Here is a 22322-nt window from a genome sequence, read left to right as displayed (position 1 = left end):
CACTGAACTATAAACACTGAACTACAAACACTGAACTATAAACACTAAACACTGAACTATAAACACTGAACTACAAACATTGAACTATAAGCACTGAACTATAAGCACTGATCTATAAACACTGATCTATAAACATCTGAACTTTAAACACTGAACTATAAACACTGAACTATAAACAATTACCTATAAACACTAAACACTGAACTACAAACACTGAACTAAAAGCACTGAACTATAAACACTGAACTATACACACTAAACACTGAACAATAAACACTGAACTACAAACACTGAACTATAAACACTAAACTGATCTATAAACATTGAACTACAAACACTGAACTATAAACACTAAACACTGAACAATAAACACTGAACTAAAAACACTGAACTATAAGCACTGAACTATAAACACTGAACTATAAACACTGAACTATAAGCACTGAACTATAAACACTGAACTATAAACACTGAACTATAAACACTAAACACTGAACTATAAACAATTACCTGTTAACACTAAACACTGAACTACAAACACTGAACTAAAAACACTGAACTACAAACACTGAACTATAAGCACTGAACTATAAGCACTGAACTATAAACACTAAACACTGATCTATAAACACTGAACTATAAACACTAAACTGATCTATAAACACTGAACTACAAACACTGAACTATAAACACTAAACACTGAACTATAAACACTGAACTACAAACACTGAACTACAAACACTGAGCTATAAACAATGAACTATAAACACTAAACACTGAACTACAAACACTGAACTATAAACACTGATATATAAGCACTGAACTATAAACACTGAACTACAAACACTGAACTATAAACACTAAACACTGAACTATAAACACTGAACTACAAACATTGAACTATAAGCACTGAACTATAAGCACTGATCTATAAACACTGATCTATAAACATCTGAACTTTAAACACTGAACTATAAACACTGAACTATAAACAATTACCTATAAACACTAAACACTGAACTACAAACACTGAACTAAAAGCACTGAACTACAAACACTTAACTATAAGCACTGAACTATAAACACTGAACTATAAACACTAAACACTGAACAATAAACACTGAACTATAAACACTGAACTATAAGCACTGAACTATAAACACTGAACTATAAACACTAAACACTGAACTATAAACAATTACCTGTTAACACTAAACACTGAACTACAAACACTGAACTAAAAACACTGAACTACAAATACTGAACTATAAGCACTGAACTATAAGCACTGAACTATAAACACTAAACACTGATCTATAAACACTGAACTACAAACACTGAACTATAAACACTAAACTGATCTATAAACACTGAACTACAAACACTGAACTATAAACACTAAACACTGAACTATAAACACTGAACTACAAACACTGAACTACAAACACTGAGCTATAAACAATGAACTATAAACACTAAACACTGAACTACAAACACTGAACTATAAACACTGATATATAAGCACTGAACTATAAACACTGAACTACAAACACTGAACTATAAACACTAAACACTGAACTATAAACACTGAACTACAAACATTGAACTATAAGCACTGAACTATAAGCACTGATCTATAAACATCTGAACTTTAAACACTGAACTATAAACACTGAACTATAAACAATTACCTATAAACACTAAACACTGAACTACAAACACTGAACTAAAAGCACTGAACTACAAACACTTAACTATAAGCACTGAACTATAAACACTGAACTATAAATACTAAACACTGAACAATAAACACTGAACTATAAACACTGAACTATAAAAACTGAACTATAAGCACTGAACTATAAACACTAATCACTGAACTATAAACAATTACCTGTTAACACTAAACACTGAACTACAAACACTGAACTAAAAACACTGAACTACAAACACTGAACTATAAGCACTGAACTATAAGCACTGAACTATAAACACTAAACACTGATCTATAAACACTGAACTACAAACACTGAACTATAAACACTAAACACTGAACTATAAACACTAAACACTGAACAATAAACACTGAACTACAAACACTGAACTATAAACACTGAACTACAAACACTGAACTACAAACACTGAACTATAAACACTGAACTATAAACACTGAACTATAAACGCTGAACTACAAACACTGAACTATAAACACTAAACACTGAACTATAAACACTGAACTATAAACACTAAACACTGAACTATAAACACTGAACTATAAACACTGAGCTATAAACAATGAACTATAAACACTAAACTGATCTATAAACACTGAACTATAAACACTAAACACTGAACTATAAACACTGAACTACAAACACTGAACTATAAACACTGAGCTATAAACAATGAACTATAAACACTAAACACTGAACTACAAACACTGAACTATAAAACAATGAACTATAAACACTAAACTGATCTATAAACACTAAACTATAAACACTAAACACTGAACTATAAACACTGAACTACAAACACTGAACTATAAACACTGAGCTATAAACAATGAACTATAAACACTAAACACTGAACTACAAACACTGAACTATAAAACACTGAACTATAAACACTAAACACTGATCTATAAACATTGAACTATAAACACTAAACACTGAACTATAAACACTAAACACTGAACAATAAACACTGAACTACAAACACTGAACTATAAACACTGAACTACAAACACTGAACTATAAACACTAAACACTGAACTACAAACACTGAACTATAAACACTAAACACTGATCTATAAACACTGAACTACAAACACTGAACTATAAACACTAAACTGATCTATAAACACTGAACTACAAACACTGAACTATAAACACTAAACACTGAACTATAAACACTGAACTACAAACACTGAACTACAAACACTGAGCTATAAACAATGAACTATAAACACTAAACACTGAACTACAAACACTGAACTATAAACACTGAACTACAAACACTGAACTATAAAAACTGAACTATAAACACTAAACACTGAACTATAAACACTAAACACTGAACAATAAACACTGAACTACAAACACTGAACTATAAACACTGAACTACAAACACTGAACTATAAACACTAAACACTGAACTACAAACACTGAACTATAAACACTAAACACTGATCTATAAACACTGAACTACAAACACTGAACTATAAACACTAAACTGATCTATAAACACTGAACTACAAACATTGAACTATAAACACTAAACACTGAACTACAAACACTGAACTACAAACACTGAACTACAAACACTAAACACTGAACTATAAACACTGAACTATAAACACTGAGCTATAAACAATGAACTATAAACACTAAACTGATCTATAAACACTGAACTACAAACACTGAACTATAAACACTAAACACTGAACTATAAACACTGAACTACAAACACTGAACTATAAACACTGAGCTATAAACAATGAACTATAAACACTAAACACTGAACTACAAACACTGAACTATAAACACTGAACTATAAAACACTGAACTATAAACACTAAACACTGATCTATAAACATTGAACTATAAACACTAAACACTGAACTATAAACACTAAACACTGAACACTAAACACTGAACTACAAACACTGAACTATAAACACTGAACTATAAACACTAAACACTGAACTACAAACACTGAACTATAAACACTAAACACTGAACTATAAACACTGAACTACAAACACTGAACTAAAAACACTGAACTACAAACACTGAACTATAAGCACTGAACTATAAACACTGAACTATAAACACTAAACACTGAACTATAAACACTGAACTATAAACACTGAACTATAAACACTAAACACTGAACTATAAACAATTACCTATAAACACTAAACACTGAACTACAAACACTGAACTAAAAACACTGAACTACAAACACTGAACTATAAGCACTGAACTATAAACACTGAACTATAAACACTAAACACTGATCTATAAAAACTGAACTACAAACACTGAACTATAAACACTAAACTGATCTATAAACACTGAACTACAAACACTGAACTATAAACACTAAACACTGAACTATAAACACTGAACTACAAACACTGAACTACAAACACTGAGCTATAAACAATGAACTATAAACACTAAACACTGAACTACAAACACTGAACTATAAGCACTGAACTATAAAACACTGAACTACAAACACTGAACTACATACACTAAACACTGAACTATAAACACTGAACTATAAACACTAAACACTGAACTACAAACACTGAACTATAAACACTAAACACTGAACTACAAACACTGAACTATAAACACTAAACACTGAACTATAAACACTAAACACTGAACTACAAACACTGAACTATAAACACTGAGCTATAAACACTGAACTATAAACACTAAACACTGAACTACAAACACTGAACTATAAACACTAAACACTGAACTATAAACACTGAACTACAAACACTGAACTACAAACACTGAGCTATAAACAATGAACTATAAACACTAAACACTGAACTACAAACACTGAACTATAAGCACTGAACTATAAAACACTGAACTACAAACACTGAACTACATACACTAAACACTGAACTATAAACACTGAACTATAAACACTGAACTATAAACACGCACGGCTGAGTGTTCAAACTGTGAGCTCTTAAACAGGAGAAAGTTTTGATCTACATACAGTAGATGTGAAAGGTGTGTAACATGAGGACATGAGACTCTTTTTGTTATTTGTTAAACATTGTTAAAAAAAAAAAAGCTTTACTCTTTAAGTTCTGTTGTTTGATTTTCATTCTTATTCGAATTTTCTAGAGTAATGTTCAACTGTTCGATTTCATTTACTTCTTTAAATTTGAGGGGTCTAAAAGGTTTGGTCAAAAGAAAGGCATTATTCTTATTTTGCAAAGGGCGAAAACCACAATGTCTTTTATTACAAGAAACTCGTTCTTCCGATTTGGATGTGAACTTTTGGAATAAATAATGGGGTGATCGAATACTATTTAGTCATGGGACCAATAGATCTGCCGGTGTTGCAATTTGTTTCAACAGGTTTCCAGGTGATATTATTACATACAGGGTAGATGGGCAAGGCCACTGGTTAATAGCTGTTTTAAAAGTTGAAAGTCATTTTCTTATATTAATTAATGTGTTTGCTCATAGAACTAATGCCCAAAACAAACAAATGCTTGAAGATATAAATAATGCTGTATCAGAGCTCAAAACACTCTATCCTACAGACTTTATTCTAATGAGATGTGACTGGGATATGACACCTGATGAATGGGAAGATAGATGACCCTCTAAATTTGACAGTTACCACTTTAATCACACAGGTGTGGAATGTATTAGTAGAAACTGCCTGGTAGATATATAGAGAAGTTTGAATCCAGGGATAAAACAATACTACTGGTATAAATCTAATGGTACCTGCAAATCCAGAATTGGTTACTGGCTTGCTGCTGATTCAATTAGAGAACTTGCCTCAGACATTTACATTTCCAAAGCCCCATTAACAGATCACAGTGTAATAGAAATGAAACTAAATTCTGCTAATAGAAAAAAGGAAAAACAAAAGCTACTGGAAATTGAGCTCCAATCTGTTAGAAAATAAGGAATACTGTACAAGGATAAAATAAATAATAACTGAAATTGAAAATACTGAGACCATAGTCAATTTCTGTAATAACTGGGAATTTTAAAATACTTGGGTATCACTGTCACCAGAAATAAAGAAATAAGGGAGAAAAAAAACGTTCGTAGAAATATTGATTAAATGCAAAACAATTTTGAATTTGTGGCTACAGAGGAACACAACTATATTCGGGAGGATCTTACTATCTAAGATGGAAAGTCTATCAAGAGCTATTTACCCTGCCTTTTTAGTAGAAGTATCAGACTTACAGAATAAGACCCTCAATCTTTCTTTTGATTTGTCTAAAGGTTTTTTGTTTTGTTTTTGTTCTTAACATTGTGTCAACACCAACACCATGTGTTTGATTGTAGAAGTATGCAATAAAGGTTTGTATTTGAATTTTGTACAATAATAAAAAAAAGTCCTGAGATTTATATGAGCTATCTACAGTATTCCTGAGTCCCATGACGCTTTGCGGGTGATGTGGGCGGAACTTCCGGTTAAGCATAAACAATCGTTATGTTATGTACTAACGCAGCATTAACAATGAAAGAAACAATTGAGAACAAATGATTACAGAATTATAGCAAGGCGATATTGTTTTTCCTCACCTATCTGTTAATGGTTATGGGTTTCAGGATGATGGCCAAATATCACAAATAGAAGCATTTTATTTATTTTGTTGGGTCTTTATCCACTGATGGAAGAACCTGAGCAGACTAACCTGAAAAGCTATGTAGCCCATTAGGGCCTTCACAGCTGTAAATTTGGACATGTTTTGAGAACTGTAGATAATTCTGGTTATTTTAAAGCATATATTGAGTCTAGTCAGAACTTGAAGAGTTTGTTGTACCGAGATTATGTACTTACCTGGCTGAATGAAGCCATCCCAGACAGCGTGCTACATCTGCCGGGCTTCTGGCTGTTCAGAGCGGATCGCGCTGTGGAATCATCGGGGAAAACGAGAGGTGGTGCAACATGTTTTTACATCAGTGAAAGTTGGAGTACAGTTGTAACAGCTTGAAGAAGATGCACTGTCCTAACTTACAAGCGCACTTCATCAACTGTAAGCCTTTCTACTCACCACGGGAGTTTACCTTGTTTATTCTGGTGAATGTGTATCCCGCCACAAGAATGCATGAACGCAATGCTGCAACAGCTGGCTGATCACATCACAGACACGGAACAGCAATACCTGACTCTCTTATCATTATTCTGGGAGATTATAATAAAGCTTACCTCACCTGTGAACTGCCAAAATACAAACAACACATTACATGCCCCACTAGACAGAAATATATGGACCAATGCTACACCACTGTAAAGGATGCATATCGCTCTGTCCCACGTGCAGCTTTTGGACTCTCTGATCACTGTCTGGTTCATCTTCTCCTGACCTACAAGCAGAAACTAAAATCAGCTAAGCCTGTAGTAAGGACTGTAAAGAGATGGACTAATGAAGCAGAGCTGAAACTACAAGCCTGCTTTGACTGCACTGATTGGAGTGTTTTTGAAGCTGAGCCACAGACCTGGACGAGCTCACAGATAGTGTGACATCATATATCAGTTTCTGTGAGGATATGTGCATCCCTGCTATTTTTATCATTCAATAACAATAAATCATGGTTTACAGCAAAACTCAGTCATCTTCGTCATGCCAAAGAGGATGTTCACAGAAGTGGGGATAAAATATTGTACAACCAGGCCAGAAACGCACTGACTTTGGAAATTAGAGTAGCTAAAAGACGCTACTCTGAAAAGCTGATAAACCAGTTTACAGCCAATGATCCTGCATCTGTGTGGAAAGACCTGAAAAGCAATACCATGTATAAGACATCTCCGCCTCGCTCTGTAGAGAATCAACAAATGGCTGATGACCTAAATGTGTTTGTAACACAGCTCACAAACAGAAGGTAAGGAGAACACAGGCAGGTTTTTCCAGGCTCAGGTAGGACTTTTAATCAGCCACTTCAATGCTTTACAACTTCACAAACTCGTCAGCTTCACAGGCACATAGTAACTTAAACACATCAGCTTCACAAACATAACAAATGAAACATAGCAGTTTCAGGAGCACCATGGCCTTCCTTGTGCCAGACTATCTCTCCCTCTCTGCTGGTGGCGTGGCTGCATATATGCCGCTCTCCCCATGCTCACTGGAATTAGAAACAGGTGTTAAACATAATCTAGCTCAGGTGCAAGCGCCCTTACCACTTTCTCTCTCTCCGGACCTACGCTTGGCCACGCCCCCGCTGCCACAGTGTTTTACTGCAGGTTTGAAAAGCCCAGTCTCATACCTATCCCCCGCTCTGATCTTCTCTTCACACACACACCAACGCCACCTGGAACCCCCCTCATCCCCCTCCTGTTACTCAATCTGCATTTATGGTTTGTGAGAAGTTTGTGTGCCGGGTATTCTGGAAACAAATGACTAGGAAAGCTTCAGGCCCAGACGATGTCTCATCTGCCTTTCTAAAAGTCTGAGCTGAACAACTGGCCCCCATTTTCACACAGATCTTCAATAGATCACTGGAGCAGTTTGAAGTTATTTGCTGCTTCAAACCCACCACCATCATTCCGGTCCCCAAAAAAACACTTATCACAGGACTTAATGACTACGGACCTGTCCCTCTCATGTCTGTGGTTATGAAGTCATTTGTGAGACTGGTTTTGGCCTATCTGAAGGACATCACTGGAACCCTGCTAGACCCACTTCAGTTTGTTTACTGAGCAAACAGATCGGTGGATGATGCTGTCAATATGGGACTGCTTTATATCCTGCAACACCTCGACAGACATGGGACTTATGCAAAGATCCTATTTGTTGACTTCAATTCAGCCTTCAATACCATTATGCCTGATCTTCTCTCAAACAAACTGACCCAGCTCTCCATGCCCACCCCAGTCTGTCAGTGGATCATCAGCTTTCTGACAGAAAATCAGCAGCAAGTGAGACTGGGGAAAATCACATCTGGGACCCTCACTATTAGCACTGGTGCTCCTCAGGGATGCATTTTCTCTCCACTGCTCTTCTCCCAGTACACAAAAGACTGCACTGCAAAGGACACCTCTGTCAAGCTTCTGAAGTTTGCAGATAACACCACGGTCATTGGCCTCATCCGTGAAGGTGACGATGTATACAGATGGGAGGTTGACTAGCTGGCTGTCTCATTTAGTCACAACAACCTCTAGCTGAACACACTCATGAAGGATGGCATGGCTGGACCGTGAGGATGCACGCCTGGTGCTGAATTGCTCCAATCAGCAGGAGACAGATAAGGAGGAGCCGGAGACACCAGAGGGAGAGAGAGAGAGAGAGAGAGAGTCACATGCAACAGTGTTTGTGTGTGCGCACGTGTTTTTGGTTATGCTGAAAAGCAGTTTTATGTTGTGTTTGATTATTAAAAGTCTTCTTGGTTGATAACCCAGTTTCCACCTCCTCCTTTCCGATGAACAAGAGACCTGTATGCCAAAGTGGTGCTGAAACCCAGGATTGGAGGAAGACATGACTTCAGAGAGCCCTCGCCACTGACGGAGGATCGCGACACCGAGGATACATGAACCGGTGGTACTGGAGCAATTTGCCAGGAGGTGGAGGATCCCGCTGCCATCCACTAGGAGGCGAAGTAAAGTGCCATTGCCCAGCCTCACATTGGATCGCTGTACAGCTGGCTGAGGACTGAATGGCGGCGTAGTCAGGAACCAGAGTTTTCTTTTTTTTCCTCTCTCTATCCCCCTCTCTCTCTCTCTCTCTCGGGCTCCTCCTTATCTCTCTCCCACTGACTGTGGCAACTCAGCGCCGGGTGTGCATCCTCATGGCCTGGCCATGCCCTCCTCCTCGTCACATGTATAGTTGAAGTCAGAAGTTTACATACACCTTAGCCAAATACATTTAAACTCAGTTTTTCACAATTCCTGATATTTAATCGTAGAAAACATTCCCTGTCTTAGGCCAGTTAGGATCACTACTTTATTTTAAGAATGTGAAATGCCAGAATAATATTAGAGAATTATTTATTTCAGCTTTATATCTTTTATCACATTCCCAGTGGGTCAGAAGTTTACATACACTTTGTTAGTATTTGGTAGCATTGCCTTTAAATTGTTTAACTTGGGTCAAACATTTTGGGTAGCCTTCCACAAGCTTCTCACAATAAGCTGCTGGAATTTTGTCCCATTCCTCCAGACACAACTGGTGTAACTGAGTCAGGTTTGTAGACCTCCTTGCTCGCACACGCTTTTTCAGTTCTGCCCACAAATTAATTGGATTGAGGTCAGGGCTTTGTGATGGCTACTCCAATACCTTGACTTGGCCAAAACTATAGTTTGCTAATATTAAATCTGTTGAGTGATTAAAAAATGAGTTTTAATGACTTCAACTTAAGTGTGTGTAAACTTCTGACTTCAACTGTATATTGACTCATATTTAATTCAATAACTGTACACACCCCTACCTTGTATATGTATTACCACTTGCACATGTACATATGCCATTCTGTGTTATATGTCCTTGTAACAATTATGGAAAGGAGGAAGCTGGGGCAGGCTTGACAAAACACGTAGACATTTATTGTTGCACTTTTCAGTCGCACACAATAAGGCCGCTTTTCAGCAGTACACAAAAGGTTTGCTTTTCAGCAACACCACACTGACACGCAGATACACACAAACAGTTTCACGCATCTCTCTCTCTCGTCTGCCGCTATGTCCTCTCCTTAAGTAATCCCGCTGCCCCTCGCTGAAACAGGAGACCGGTGTGGCACGCAGGTGAAAGTCATTTGCCACTTATCTTCCCGGCCTCACTCTGCCCAGATGCCCCTCGTCTCTGCCCTGCTCACCACAGTCCTATTTTTTTAGATGTATATTTATGCTCTTACCTGTTTTATATTCTGTGTCTCACTGTAATGTTCTTTGTGCACTTGCTTGTTTCTCCTACCACTAGAAAAATTCCTTGTGTACATGTGCATACTTGGCAATAAAGCTCATTCTGATTCTGATTACTGCAGATACAGGTGAGGTCCAAACTCCAAACAGCAGGATGCTCGTGTATTGCAGGACTCAGGCGATGATACTGTCATGCTGCCATTTTTATTTATAAAATACAATTATTTTGCTGGAGATGAAAGTGTAGTAGGCTCAATCTAGCTTTATAATTGTCAATTTACATACTTAATCTCCATATATAAATGCTATAACCTACCTTAAATGTTTTAGTGTTGACTGAACAACTGATCCTGTTGATAGACTGAATTTATTGTTCTTGTGTAGGAAATAACAATGTTTTAGCAGCCTCACAATAAACTGTACTATACAAAAAGAACTACATGCAATACTATTAAACATATTTATTTGGACATACATTATAAACATTGTACACAAAAGTTCAATGTTCTCTGTAAAGCAACTATAAAACAGTATGTATTATTAAAAGCACTGCACAAATAAATGTAACTGATACTGAATTAATGCCCACACTGTTTCCCAAATCACCTTTTCCCCTTAAAGGTGCAGGTTGTAAGATTCAGAAACCCTTGTTATTAATGACATCTGTGGTGGTTAAGTGAACTGCAGCCAGCTACCTGTTGCTCGTGCTCATGCACACGCTCCAGCGAGCGTCCAAAACAATGACGTAACTGACAGATGAGGTAGCATAATTAAAATTACACAGTTATGATTGTTTTACTATAAACTCTAAGACTAAACCAAAACTATTTTTAAGCTAACATAACATACTGATACACACATACAGCTACATAATACCGAACTATACCAGACAGTTTACTGTTGCACTGCACTGTTATGTTGCACTATTGTATGTTTTGTATGTCATATGTTGTACTACAATCAAGAAACCAGCGTATTTGCTTAAGTTTATCCTGTATACCACCTGACTGTTGAAATTATTTGAAAGTAACGAAGCAAGGTAGCTTGCAATTCGTCAGCGTTAGCAGGCAAGATCAATTTAGCTAAAATTACACATCAATCCTTATGGCACTATATATCACATGCTTTGCAGTTATGTAAGCTTACCTGTCCAATAAGAAGAACGCCAATTCAGGGTCAGTTTTGATCCCCAAAACTGAACTAAGGTCTCTCCAGGAATCAAATGCCTTGCCAATGTTCACTCTAGTTTTCACTCGACCACGATCACATTCCCACTTAGCCAGATGGGATTCAGTAGATAAATATCTGTTTGTGTAGGAGACGGTGTTGTGCTAGGAGCCGGACGTTTGCTGGATTCCATCTCTAAGATAACGTTACGTAGTGTTGCAGTTTGTTGTCGCTGTTGGATAGCGGAAGAGAAGCACTGAGGGAAGGCTCTCGGGAGCGCGCATAAATGTCACATCCAATGGATTTTCCCGGCAAAAGCGACACGCTCCCTTCGCATGAAAATCTGTCCACAGGCTTTAATAGGCAAACTAGGAAGTCCAGGAAGGGCTAAATTTGTAAGCTGCGTTACAAGCCGTTCACACATTGGCAAAAAAAGGTGAATATTATATGAAAATTGTTACATATTGCACCTTTAAAGGTGGAGTGTGTAATTTTTATACTACTAGTGGCACCAAACAGAATTACAAAAATAAAGTATGTTTTCAAACAACATTTGCCAACACCCCTCATACCAAGCCCTTTCACACTTTCTTATTCCCTATAAACAAATAGGCCATTCTAAATAAAAGATGATAAACGTTTAACATCGTAATAAACAAGACCACTATAACATAAACACGCAGGACAGAAAGCATTGCAGAGGAATCGGCTTGTCCGATAACATTGCCAGTGTTATGGTTCAACTGGTTTTCATGTTAAAGGTGGAGTAAGTGATTCCTGAGAAAGACTGTTTATATTTGAACTCAACAGACAAACAAACACACCCCTCCCTTCAGTGCTCCTTCAGAAGCTCTGCCCCTCAAATTCATGCAAGCGCATTGCCAATGCTGTGTGATAGCAACAGTGTTGTGTGGATCGATCCGATCCACTTAGTTTATTTTCCCATTTAGAGAGCCATGGCTGTGTACAAACTCACAGAACGGACAGCTAGCCTACCGTGAAGAGATATTTGTGGAATTTGACAAAAAGTATATTGGAATAAAATTACACACTCCACCTTTAAAGGAAGACCTGCATATTCTGCAAAGACACTATAAAAGAAAGTGCAGGAAAGAGGAAAATCAAAATACAGTTAATTTCAAACGTGATAAAACATCTATCTACTGTACATGTCTCATCTAATAATGGTCTTCCACTGTAGAATTGATCAAATTCCACCCACCTAGCGAAATACATTGGACTCGCTGAGAAAATTGTGGATAAGTGATTATTTCAAATCAAATCAAATCAAATCACTTTATTGTCACACAGCCATATACACAAGTGCAATGGTGTGTGAAATTCTTGGGTGCAGTTCCGATCAACATAGCAGTTGTGACAGTGATGAGACATATACCAATTTACAATAACATCAAATTAACACAACACAATTTAAACATCTGATATACACATAATTACACTCAACATTATACAAATAATAACATACACTGTACAGTATACAATATGCACTATATAGATACACATTATTCAATAAAAATAAAAATATATAAAAAAGTATATATAGTATATATAGAATGTGTGAGATATAAGAGTAAGGGTAATAAAGTGCAGTGCTGATGTATTTTGATCGTGGGAGATCAAGAGTTCAGAAGTCTGATTGCTTGGGGGAAGAAGCTGTCATGGAGTCGGCTGGTGCGGGTCCTGATGCTGCGATACCGCCTACCTGATGGTAGCAGTGAGAACAGCCCATGGCCTGGGTGGCTGGAGTCTCTGATGATCCTCTGAGCTTTTTTCACACATCGCCTTGTATATATGTCCTGGAGGGAGGGAAGCTCACCTCCGATGATGTGTCTGGCAGTTCGCACCACCCTTTGCAGTGCTTTGCGGTTGTGGGCGGCGCTATTGCCGTACCAGGCGGAGATGCAGCCAGTCAGGATGCTCTCTACAGTGCAGGTGTAGAACTGTGTGAGGATGTGGCGGTTCATTCCAAACTTTAAAATCATAGGCTAACACTCCAGTTAAGCCATTCAATCCATTAATACTGCAATATAACTTTAGAATCAAAATTTAGATTTAGCAAATACTGTGATTCTCAATCATTAGAATGACAGAACTTAGCATGAACAACTTTTATCACATACAGCTCTTATGTGCTTTACCTGACGGACATGAGAATGACTCTTCCATCCTTTTAACCAATCAGTTGTTAATAAAAAAATAAACATCAAACTCCAGTGAATAATCCAGCTGACTCCAGTGTGACACCAGCATCACATTCTCAGCCGAGTCAGTTGAGCTTTTGGCGACAAATTTATTATTCATAAAAAAGCATAATTTCATAATGATTACACACCAGGTCTAGAGGTGAATTAACTTAATTCCCTAGGACTTTCTGCAGAAAAAAGTCAACTTGTATAACCATGGCTGAAATAAAGAAAGGAGAAAAGGACAATGCTTCACATACATACTTTTAATCCTTAAATGGAGGCAAAAATACATTACATCCAGACCATATCCATCCTAAGAAATGCTTAATAACTAGAATTAGTTTGTCAAATACAAGTTATTTCTGACATTTAAAAGGTTGTTTCTCTTTCATGCACATTATGGATGAAAGATAATTACAATCACTTTAAAGAGAAAATAAGTCTTTGAGTTTTTTAATATACACATGCACTCTAACGATCTGAGAGACTTCTGAAAACATGATGACATTTCAGGTAAGGGAACATGGTGAACAATGATGCTCACCTGCACCGCTTTGCATCACTTTATACTTCATTAATACATGATTGGCATTAGACATTGCTAATTAATTGGCATAATGTTCATGCTGAATAGACAGAGGGGAACTAGCTCCTCCAGCTCAGTCTGGATTCTTCCAGGTTTTTTTTTTTTCTCCAGTAGCATCTTTTGGAGTTTTTGTTTTTCGCCACAGTCACCTTTGGCTTGCTCACTGGGGGCTTAAAAATGAAGACATTAAAGCATGACTCTTTATAGAGCTGGAGGCTTTAATACATTACAGTATGATTTTCCATAAAGCTGCTTTGAAACAATGTGTGCATTGTGAACAATGCCATCCAAATAAAAATGATTTGACTTCTGATCAGTTTTTGGAGAGTTAACTTCAGGGCTGCATGATTATGACAAAAATTGCCTTCGATAGTGTAATTGTGATTTAATGTTGATGCCTGAAAACACTACGATGATTTCAGGGCAGCTTGATCTCTAGCATGTGTCTTCTGATGAGTATATAAACTTGCTGAAAAAACAAATGCTTTCCTGCAGATGGAGCAGCTGTAAGGTTTCTCTCCTGTATGCACTCTCTGGTGGGTTTTCAGGTTATCTGATCGGGTAAACGTCTTGTCACACTGAGTGCATTTGAAAGGTCTTTCTCCACTATGTGTTCTCTTGTGCTTTAGTAAGAGAACATTTTGATTGAAACTCTTCCCACAAACGCTACAGTGATACAGCTTTTCTACCGTGTGCACTCTCTGATGAACTATTAATTCAGATGGTACATAAAATCTTTTTCCACAGTAAGAGCAGAGGTAAAGTTTCTCTCCATAGTGTCTTTTTTCATGATATTTCATGTCAGATTCAAGATGGTAACACTTGTCACAGTGTGAGCATTGAAAGGGTTTCTCCCCAGATTGTCTTCTTTCATGACGTTTCAGGTCAGATTTCTGACGGAAACGTCTATCACAGTGTGAGCATTGATAGGGTTTCTCTCCAGAGTGTATTTTCTGATGTGTCTTCAGACAAAATAATTGTTTAAAGGTTTTGCCACATTCACTGCAGTGATATGGCCTCTCATTGGTGTGCAAACGGACATGTGAGTTCATATGATACTTGTGGGTGAATCTCTTCTCACAGTGAGGACACTTGTACGGTTTCTCCCCCGTGTGTATTCTCTTATGAATATCAAGATTTCCTTTAGTTCTGAAACACTTGTCACACTCACTGCAGCTGAAAGGCTTTTCGTCACTGTGTGTCTTCATGTGAACTTTCAGATTAGAAGTAGTAAGGAAAACCTTCCTGCACTGCTCACAGGGAAACTCCTTCTTTACTTTGTGCACTTCTGAATGATGGTTCCTCTCTTTTAAGGTAGAAAAGCTGCTCTCACATCTCTTACATTTGAAGACTTTCTGCTCTTTGTGTCTTCTCTCATGTCTCACTAAACGTCCTTTCGAAGTGAATGTCCTCTCACAAATTTTGCAGGAAAGATGCTGTTTTGATGTAGAAGCCGTTTCTCCATCAGATGAACCACTGTTTGCATCTGAAAGGAACATAACAGTAAGTAATGGTAAAACAGTACTTATAGAAACAGTTTATAAACTATTTGGACACTGAAAAATGTCTGAATATTGCATTAGATACATAATATCAAACAAAGTTGCATCAGCACACAAATGATGCTAGAGCTTCTCTCAGAACTTACACTGCATTTTTTCAAAGATCTAACATGAGTCAAATATTGTGAAAGAAACAAAGTAAAAAAAAACATACCTGAAGGAATAAAATCATCATCTTCATCACTCATATGTTGTTCCTCTGCTGTGGTTTTAAAATCATCATCATCATCATCTTCATCAGTGTGTTGGTGTGCTGTGGTTTCATCATCATCATCATCTTCATCAGTGTGTTGTTCCTGTGCTGTGGTTTCTCGTCTCATCTCCATGAGGTTCCTGCAGTCCATCAGCTTCACTGAACACATCTTCAATGGTATCTTGAGCATCTGCTGTTCTCCAGCAGTGTTACAGACAGAAGCCAGAGACTCTGTGGAGGTTTGATCACCCTGATTACTGTCACACACACTCTCCTGAGCATCAGTATAACAGAGTAAAGTGAGGCTGAGCTCTGAGTCCTGTGTGTCTCTGGATCTTTGATCTGAAACCTGACAAACACAATCACACTGATTTATATATTGAATGGCTGTCTGACTCCGTGTTGAACCTGTACAAACCTCTCTTTCCCTCAGCTTTGCCTCCAGTAACGCCACCTCTTTCTTCAGCTGAGAGATTTCTCTCATCAAATCATCAATATCCAGCATGGACAGATCAGTTCCTACTGATTTACAGCACATCAAATCCCCCTGCAAACTCATCTTCAACATCTGAACTAAAAACACTGAACTATAAACACACCAGCTTAGTGTTCAAACTGTGAGTTCTTCTTTCTTTCTTTAGTGAGTTTACTGGGGGACTAAAGATCTCCATAGTGCCTCCTCCTGTACTGGAGTGACAACACAATCAACACTAGATTCATGAAGAGGATTTCAAACACATACTACTGATTTACAGCACATCAAATCCACCTGCAAACTCATTAAACATCTGAACTATAAACACTGAACTATAAACACACACAATGAGTGCTCAAACTGTGAGCTCTTCTTTCTTTCTTTCTTTAGTGAGTTTACCGGCAGACTAAAGAGCTTCATAGTGCCTCCTGCTGTACTGGAGTGACAACACAATCAACACGTGTTCAAACTGTGAGCTCTTCTTTCTTTCTTTAGTGAGTTTACAGGCAGACTAAAGAGCTTCATAGTGCCTCCTGCTGTACTGGATTGACAACACGATCAACACTAGATTCATCAGGAGGTCAAGGTCAATTTATTTATAAAGCATATTTAAAAACAAGAGCATACCATATAAAACAATGTAATACAGGCAAAAAAAAAAAACTAAAACACACAATATACATTCACTCAATGGCTAAAGAATATAGATAAGTTTTAAGATGTGATTTAAAAAAGTAAAGAGGAGGAGCAGATCTAATGTCTAGTGGTAACTTATTCCACAGTCTGGGCCCAGCTACAGATAAGGCACAATCTCCTTTGAGCTTCAAGAATGTGCATGGTGTACACAAGAGAAGATTATCAGAGGATCTGAGAGTCCTGGAGGAATGATAATGGCCAAGGAGGTCCGAAAGATAAGATGGAGCTAAGCCATTAACTGCTTTAAAAACAAATAATAAAACCTTAAATTGAATCCTGTATTGAACTGGTAACCAGTGAAGAGAGGCCAGAACAAGTTAAATATTTTCCCAATTCCTAGTTCCATTCAGTCTCCTTGCAGCTGCATTTTGGAGTTACTGCAAGCGATGCAGAGATGAATAACCAAGATCCATATAAAGAGCATTACAATAATCAAGCTGGGATGAGATGAAGGCATGAATAACTATCTCAAAGTCTTTAAATGAGAGCTAACGTTTTAGTTTAGTAATCAACCTAAGTTGGAAAAAGTTGCTTTTCACCACAGCACATATTTGTTTTTCAAAATTAAGGGCTGGGTCAAAAATCACACCCAGGATTTTAGTAGAGTGATGTACATGTTAGGACAAAATTGCCAAGTTACAAGTGATATCAGAGACAGCACGGGGGGGGGATACAGCAATTTCAGTATTGCTCATCATCTACCTGGAGAAAGTTTCTTGCCATCCAGCATTTAATGTCCTCAAAGCATTTAATAATAGAAGAATATGAATTAACATATGAACTGTGACATACAGCTGTATCATCGGCATAACAATGGTATGAAGTGTTATACTTCTTAAAAATAGAAGCCAGAGGATGCATGTATAAAGAGAATAAAATAGGGCCCAATATGGAACCATGAGGTACCCCACACATGAAAGGTGCAGAGGGAGAGGAAGAGTTCCCAATCTTAACAGTCAAGGACCTGTCTGAGTGGTAGGAAGTGAACCAATCTAAGGCAGTACCAATAATGCCAACGTCACACCTAAGCCGGTCAAGGAGGATAGCGTGATCTACTGTATCAAAAGCTGTACTAACATCGAGCAAAATTAAAATCACTGATCTACAAGAATCCAAAATGTGCAGTGAATTATTTGTCACCTTGAGTAGTCCAGACTTTGTGCTGTGACGAGCTCTAAAATCAGACTGAAGTGTATCTAAAATGTGTTTTTTTTTTTTTTTTTTTCATTTAAGAATGAAGAGAGCTGTGAGAAATCAATTTTCTCCAAGACTTTTGATAATAATGGCAGTTTAAAAATAGGCCTGAAATTATTTAGTGGCAGGATCTCTGCCTGCTTAAAGCAGGATGGAACAATGCCATTACATAGGGAGCTGTTCAAAATGGACCATACACTAGAACCAACAGTGTCCAGCACATCTCTAAAAAGCTGTGCTAGAATAACATCAACAGAGGAGGTAGTTGGCTTTATCTAGGACTATATCTGTCATCTCTGTGAGAGATATTGTAACAAACTGAAAAGAAGTCACGAGAGCCAGATCTAGGTGCAGCTAAGGAGTTCAATGAAAAATGAACAAGTACAAAATAACAGGTAAAAACAGGAACAAAATAAAATATCCAGGATGGGAAACAAGAACAGGAAGGGGAAAAACTGCAACAACTCACATAGACTGAACAGAAATCAGGGCATTATATACACAGGGGTAAATGAGGAAATGAAACATGTGAGGACAATAGGAAACAGCTGGAAGTGATCAGGGCAGGGAATTATGGAAAGTGTAGTCCAGGGGGAACAGATGACAGGGGCAAAACACAAGGCAGACAACAGTGAATCGTAACAGATATAGGTTTAAACCGATTTAGCAGAGCAGAACAGGAAACCGGTTCAGAGGAGTCATAGCTACTGGCGACGATGCAGGATTGCAAAGCATCAACCTTACCATTTAAGAAATCTAAAAAAGCTACACATGTCTTATCAAGACAGGAGGTGGCAATAGGAGTAAGTGTACCCCCTTTAAAATGTACATGGGCTTACAAGACTGTAAATTAAGCAAATGCAGTAACTGCCAGTGGTGATTTCTCAAGGCCAGCAAAGCCTTCTCTGCTGGCCTGACATGCCATATAAATAAATATTTTTCATCCTTTCATTCTCAATCATCTTTTGCCTATGTATTTTTAACCGCTTTCCACTCTTAATTAACCTACAAACAAATAGAGAAAAACGAAAAGTTTATCCAGTCAGAATTTATTCCTAGATGCTTACAAGCAAAGTGTGACAACTGTTTCACAAATTTCATGCCCGAAGCCGAAGCATCATGTGAGTTTGAGCTCCACCCCCTCATGCCTTCAGAATTTCCACAGAATCCCTCAACAGTGCAGATGAATGGGCAACTAAAGTCAGATTGTCAGATTCATCAGCCAATCAGATTGATTTATTTGTTCTTGGTGGGTGTGATCTTTAGGATATGTCCCGGTCGAGGCCTTCTAGCTGGCCTTGAGTGATGCAATCACGCTTTAAGTGATGTACGTAATTCGAAAGCGCAGAGCGTGAGATCTTGCTGATGAGTCCACTGTCATTACTGCCGCTGTCGCCATTGAGAAAGAGATCCTTATGGATTTAAAAACACAAGATGTTCTGCATGACCGTGTGATTGCTTAATTTATTAATCAGGAAAGGAGGACTGATTTTCACTTCAAGCAATTTGGTAAGTGCTTTTTGCATTGTTATAGCAACATCAGGAGTTTTTTTAAGTGTAAATTAGGCTGCTTGAGCATTCAGTGTCGGATCAAGTTTTGAAAAGTAGTGCTGTGTTCCATTCAACTCGGAAAGTCGGATTTTCCAACTTCCTACTAGGAAAAGTGCAATGGAATGCATCTTAAAGTCAGAATTACAACTTGTAGACTCGTGCAGAAATTCTCAACTCCGATTTCGCTGAGATGCAGGGGCATGATGTCACACAAACATGTCGACACTCAGGGAGATATACAAAGTAAGTGATAAACATTCACTTTATTAAGTAATATTGATAAATGAGTTTGTTTCCACATTACAAGATATTAAAGTTTGTTTAACAAACACCAGCAGAAACAGGTGTATAAAACTTTATAATCTCTTTTGATAATCGTACACCTGAAGCACAAATGCTAGCGCTGCAGCACTGTTTATCAGTTAGGTTGCTAGGCGACATCTCTAATGAGAGATCCTGCTAAGCTAACAGGAGCGTTGCAGTTTTGTTTCCCAGGATGTCTTCTTCCGAATATCAGGGAATGGAATGCATTTATGGTCGGAGATATCAAGTAGGAATATCCCACATCCAACTTGAATGGAACGCAGCATAACCGTGTACCCTGATGAAACGAAATTTATTGCAAGCAACATTTAAATCACAAATATTATTAGATACATTTTTCCAGGCATTATAGACCTCCTTGGTATATTCATATGGAAAATTATGATTTTATAATGTCTGTTCGGGAGACGTTCATTTCACAAAACAGTCATGCTGCAGTTAAAATTAGGCTTGCTTGAGCATTGAGTGTGTGGATGTGTTTTTAAAATGTCTATTGGTATTACTAGTTAGCTGCGACATAATGTCTGATGCCCAAAGGCATTGGGTGTCTTATTCATTGTGAAACTGTGTTTTCTTAATGGCATGAATCACACTGAAGGCCTAAACTTTTAATGCACGGCCCGCCACTGGTAACTGCTAATATCCCTTAGATGGCATTTATTTTTTTCTGATTACGAAGAGCCTGTTCACGTCAGTTGATCCCCTTCTTGCAGAGAGTGAAGAATATGCCTTCATTTTGATATCACCAGAACTTGAATTTGAAAAAGCCTCCGAATTCATGATCTTGAAAAAAGACTTAGTGTAATTTGATGTTATCTAAATATTTTGCTGTTAATTTTTAATATTTCAAAACATTTTGAGTGAATTCTGAAGTCACCTAAAAAAAAATCAGGTTGTGAAATTGAAACGTAATTTTTTTATGTGGTGGATTTCAGGTTGTGAAATTCAGGTCTCAATATTCAGGTTGTTGAATATAGGTTGAGAAATTCAGGTGGCAAAATTTGAGGATGACATCCGGGAATGCAAGGAAGAGCAAAATCCGTCGAAGTAATCCATCTCTGTCTTGGATAGTCGCAAAGTGATGTTAACAGCTCAAAAGTAATTTTAAGCCACTGACAACAACATTGTGAAAACATCAAATTAATCAGTAAATTGGATCCTTCACCTAACAGCAAGTTTCATCAAGAACCTTATTTCATAATGATATGGGCAAAGGACATTTACCAGTGGAAATGAATAATCAAACTACCTCTTTTTAACTGCAAGTCTGCAAAAAATCAAATAAATAAATAAAGTTTTAGTAGCTGATAATAAATCTAAAAATCAAAGATATTTTTCTATACATCTGTTAAACGGTTGTGAGATCAAAAATAGTTGAACATTTATATAACAATGTATATATATTTACATTTATGCATTTGGCAGACGCTTTTATCCAAAGCGACTTACAGTGCCCTTATCACAGGGACAATCCCCCTGGAACAACCTGGAGTTAAGTGCCTTACTCAAGGACACAATGGTGGTGGCTGTGGGGATTGAACCAACAATCTTCTGCTTACCAGTTCAGCGCTTTAGTCCACTACACCACCACCTGTACTGTAAATAATTGAAATAATACAGACCTTTGGCTGACTGAAACAACAGCCGCCTTTACCTGTTTTGTAAATGTGTGTTGCATGTCTTGGCTGTTTGATAAAATTATTTGTTACTTTCTCTTACACATTTGTACTAGTGCTGAATAAAAATATAGTGAACTTCAAATGTACAACACACATTCTGTACC

The 22322-nt window shown here is 37.5% G+C and overlaps 3 protein-coding genes across 6 annotated transcripts in view; 1 reads left to right on the top strand and 2 right to left on the bottom strand.

Annotated features, from left to right (window-relative positions):
• The window catches only part of LOC127432465 (zinc finger protein 239-like), a 162719-nt gene that overhangs the window by 5957 nt on the left and 134440 nt on the right, over nt 1-22322 (bottom strand). The gene's annotated exons all lie outside the window — the stretch shown is intronic.
• The window catches only part of LOC127432470 (uncharacterized), a 146041-nt gene that overhangs the window by 10897 nt on the left and 112822 nt on the right, over nt 1-22322 (top strand). The gene's annotated exons all lie outside the window — the stretch shown is intronic.
• On the bottom strand, nt 14207-17057 carry LOC127432452 (zinc finger protein 501-like). 3 transcript variants are annotated; one of them, XM_051683553.1, is made up of 3 exons: nt 16718-17056; nt 16261-16648; nt 14207-16030 (listed from the first exon to the last, which is right to left on the bottom strand). In XM_051683553.1, the coding sequence occupies exons 1-3, from the start codon at nt 16865-16867 to the stop codon at nt 14952-14954; spliced, it is 1617 nt and encodes a 538-aa protein (XP_051539513.1). In that variant the 5' UTR covers nt 16868-17056; the 3' UTR covers nt 14207-14951. The 3 variants fall into 3 exon arrangements, with proteins under 3 accessions (XP_051539513.1, XP_051539514.1, XP_051539511.1); XM_051683554.1 differs by having other exon boundaries at nt 16261-16530; nt 16718-17053; XM_051683551.1 differs by having other exon boundaries at nt 16261-17057.

Source organism: Myxocyprinus asiaticus, chromosome 42 (genome assembly GCF_019703515.2).
Source record: "Myxocyprinus asiaticus isolate MX2 ecotype Aquarium Trade chromosome 42, UBuf_Myxa_2, whole genome shotgun sequence".
NCBI classification, from domain to species: Eukaryota; Metazoa; Chordata; class Actinopteri; order Cypriniformes; family Catostomidae; genus Myxocyprinus; species Myxocyprinus asiaticus.
Note: the sequence above shows the minus strand (reverse complement) of the source record. Positions and strands in the feature narration are given on the sequence as shown.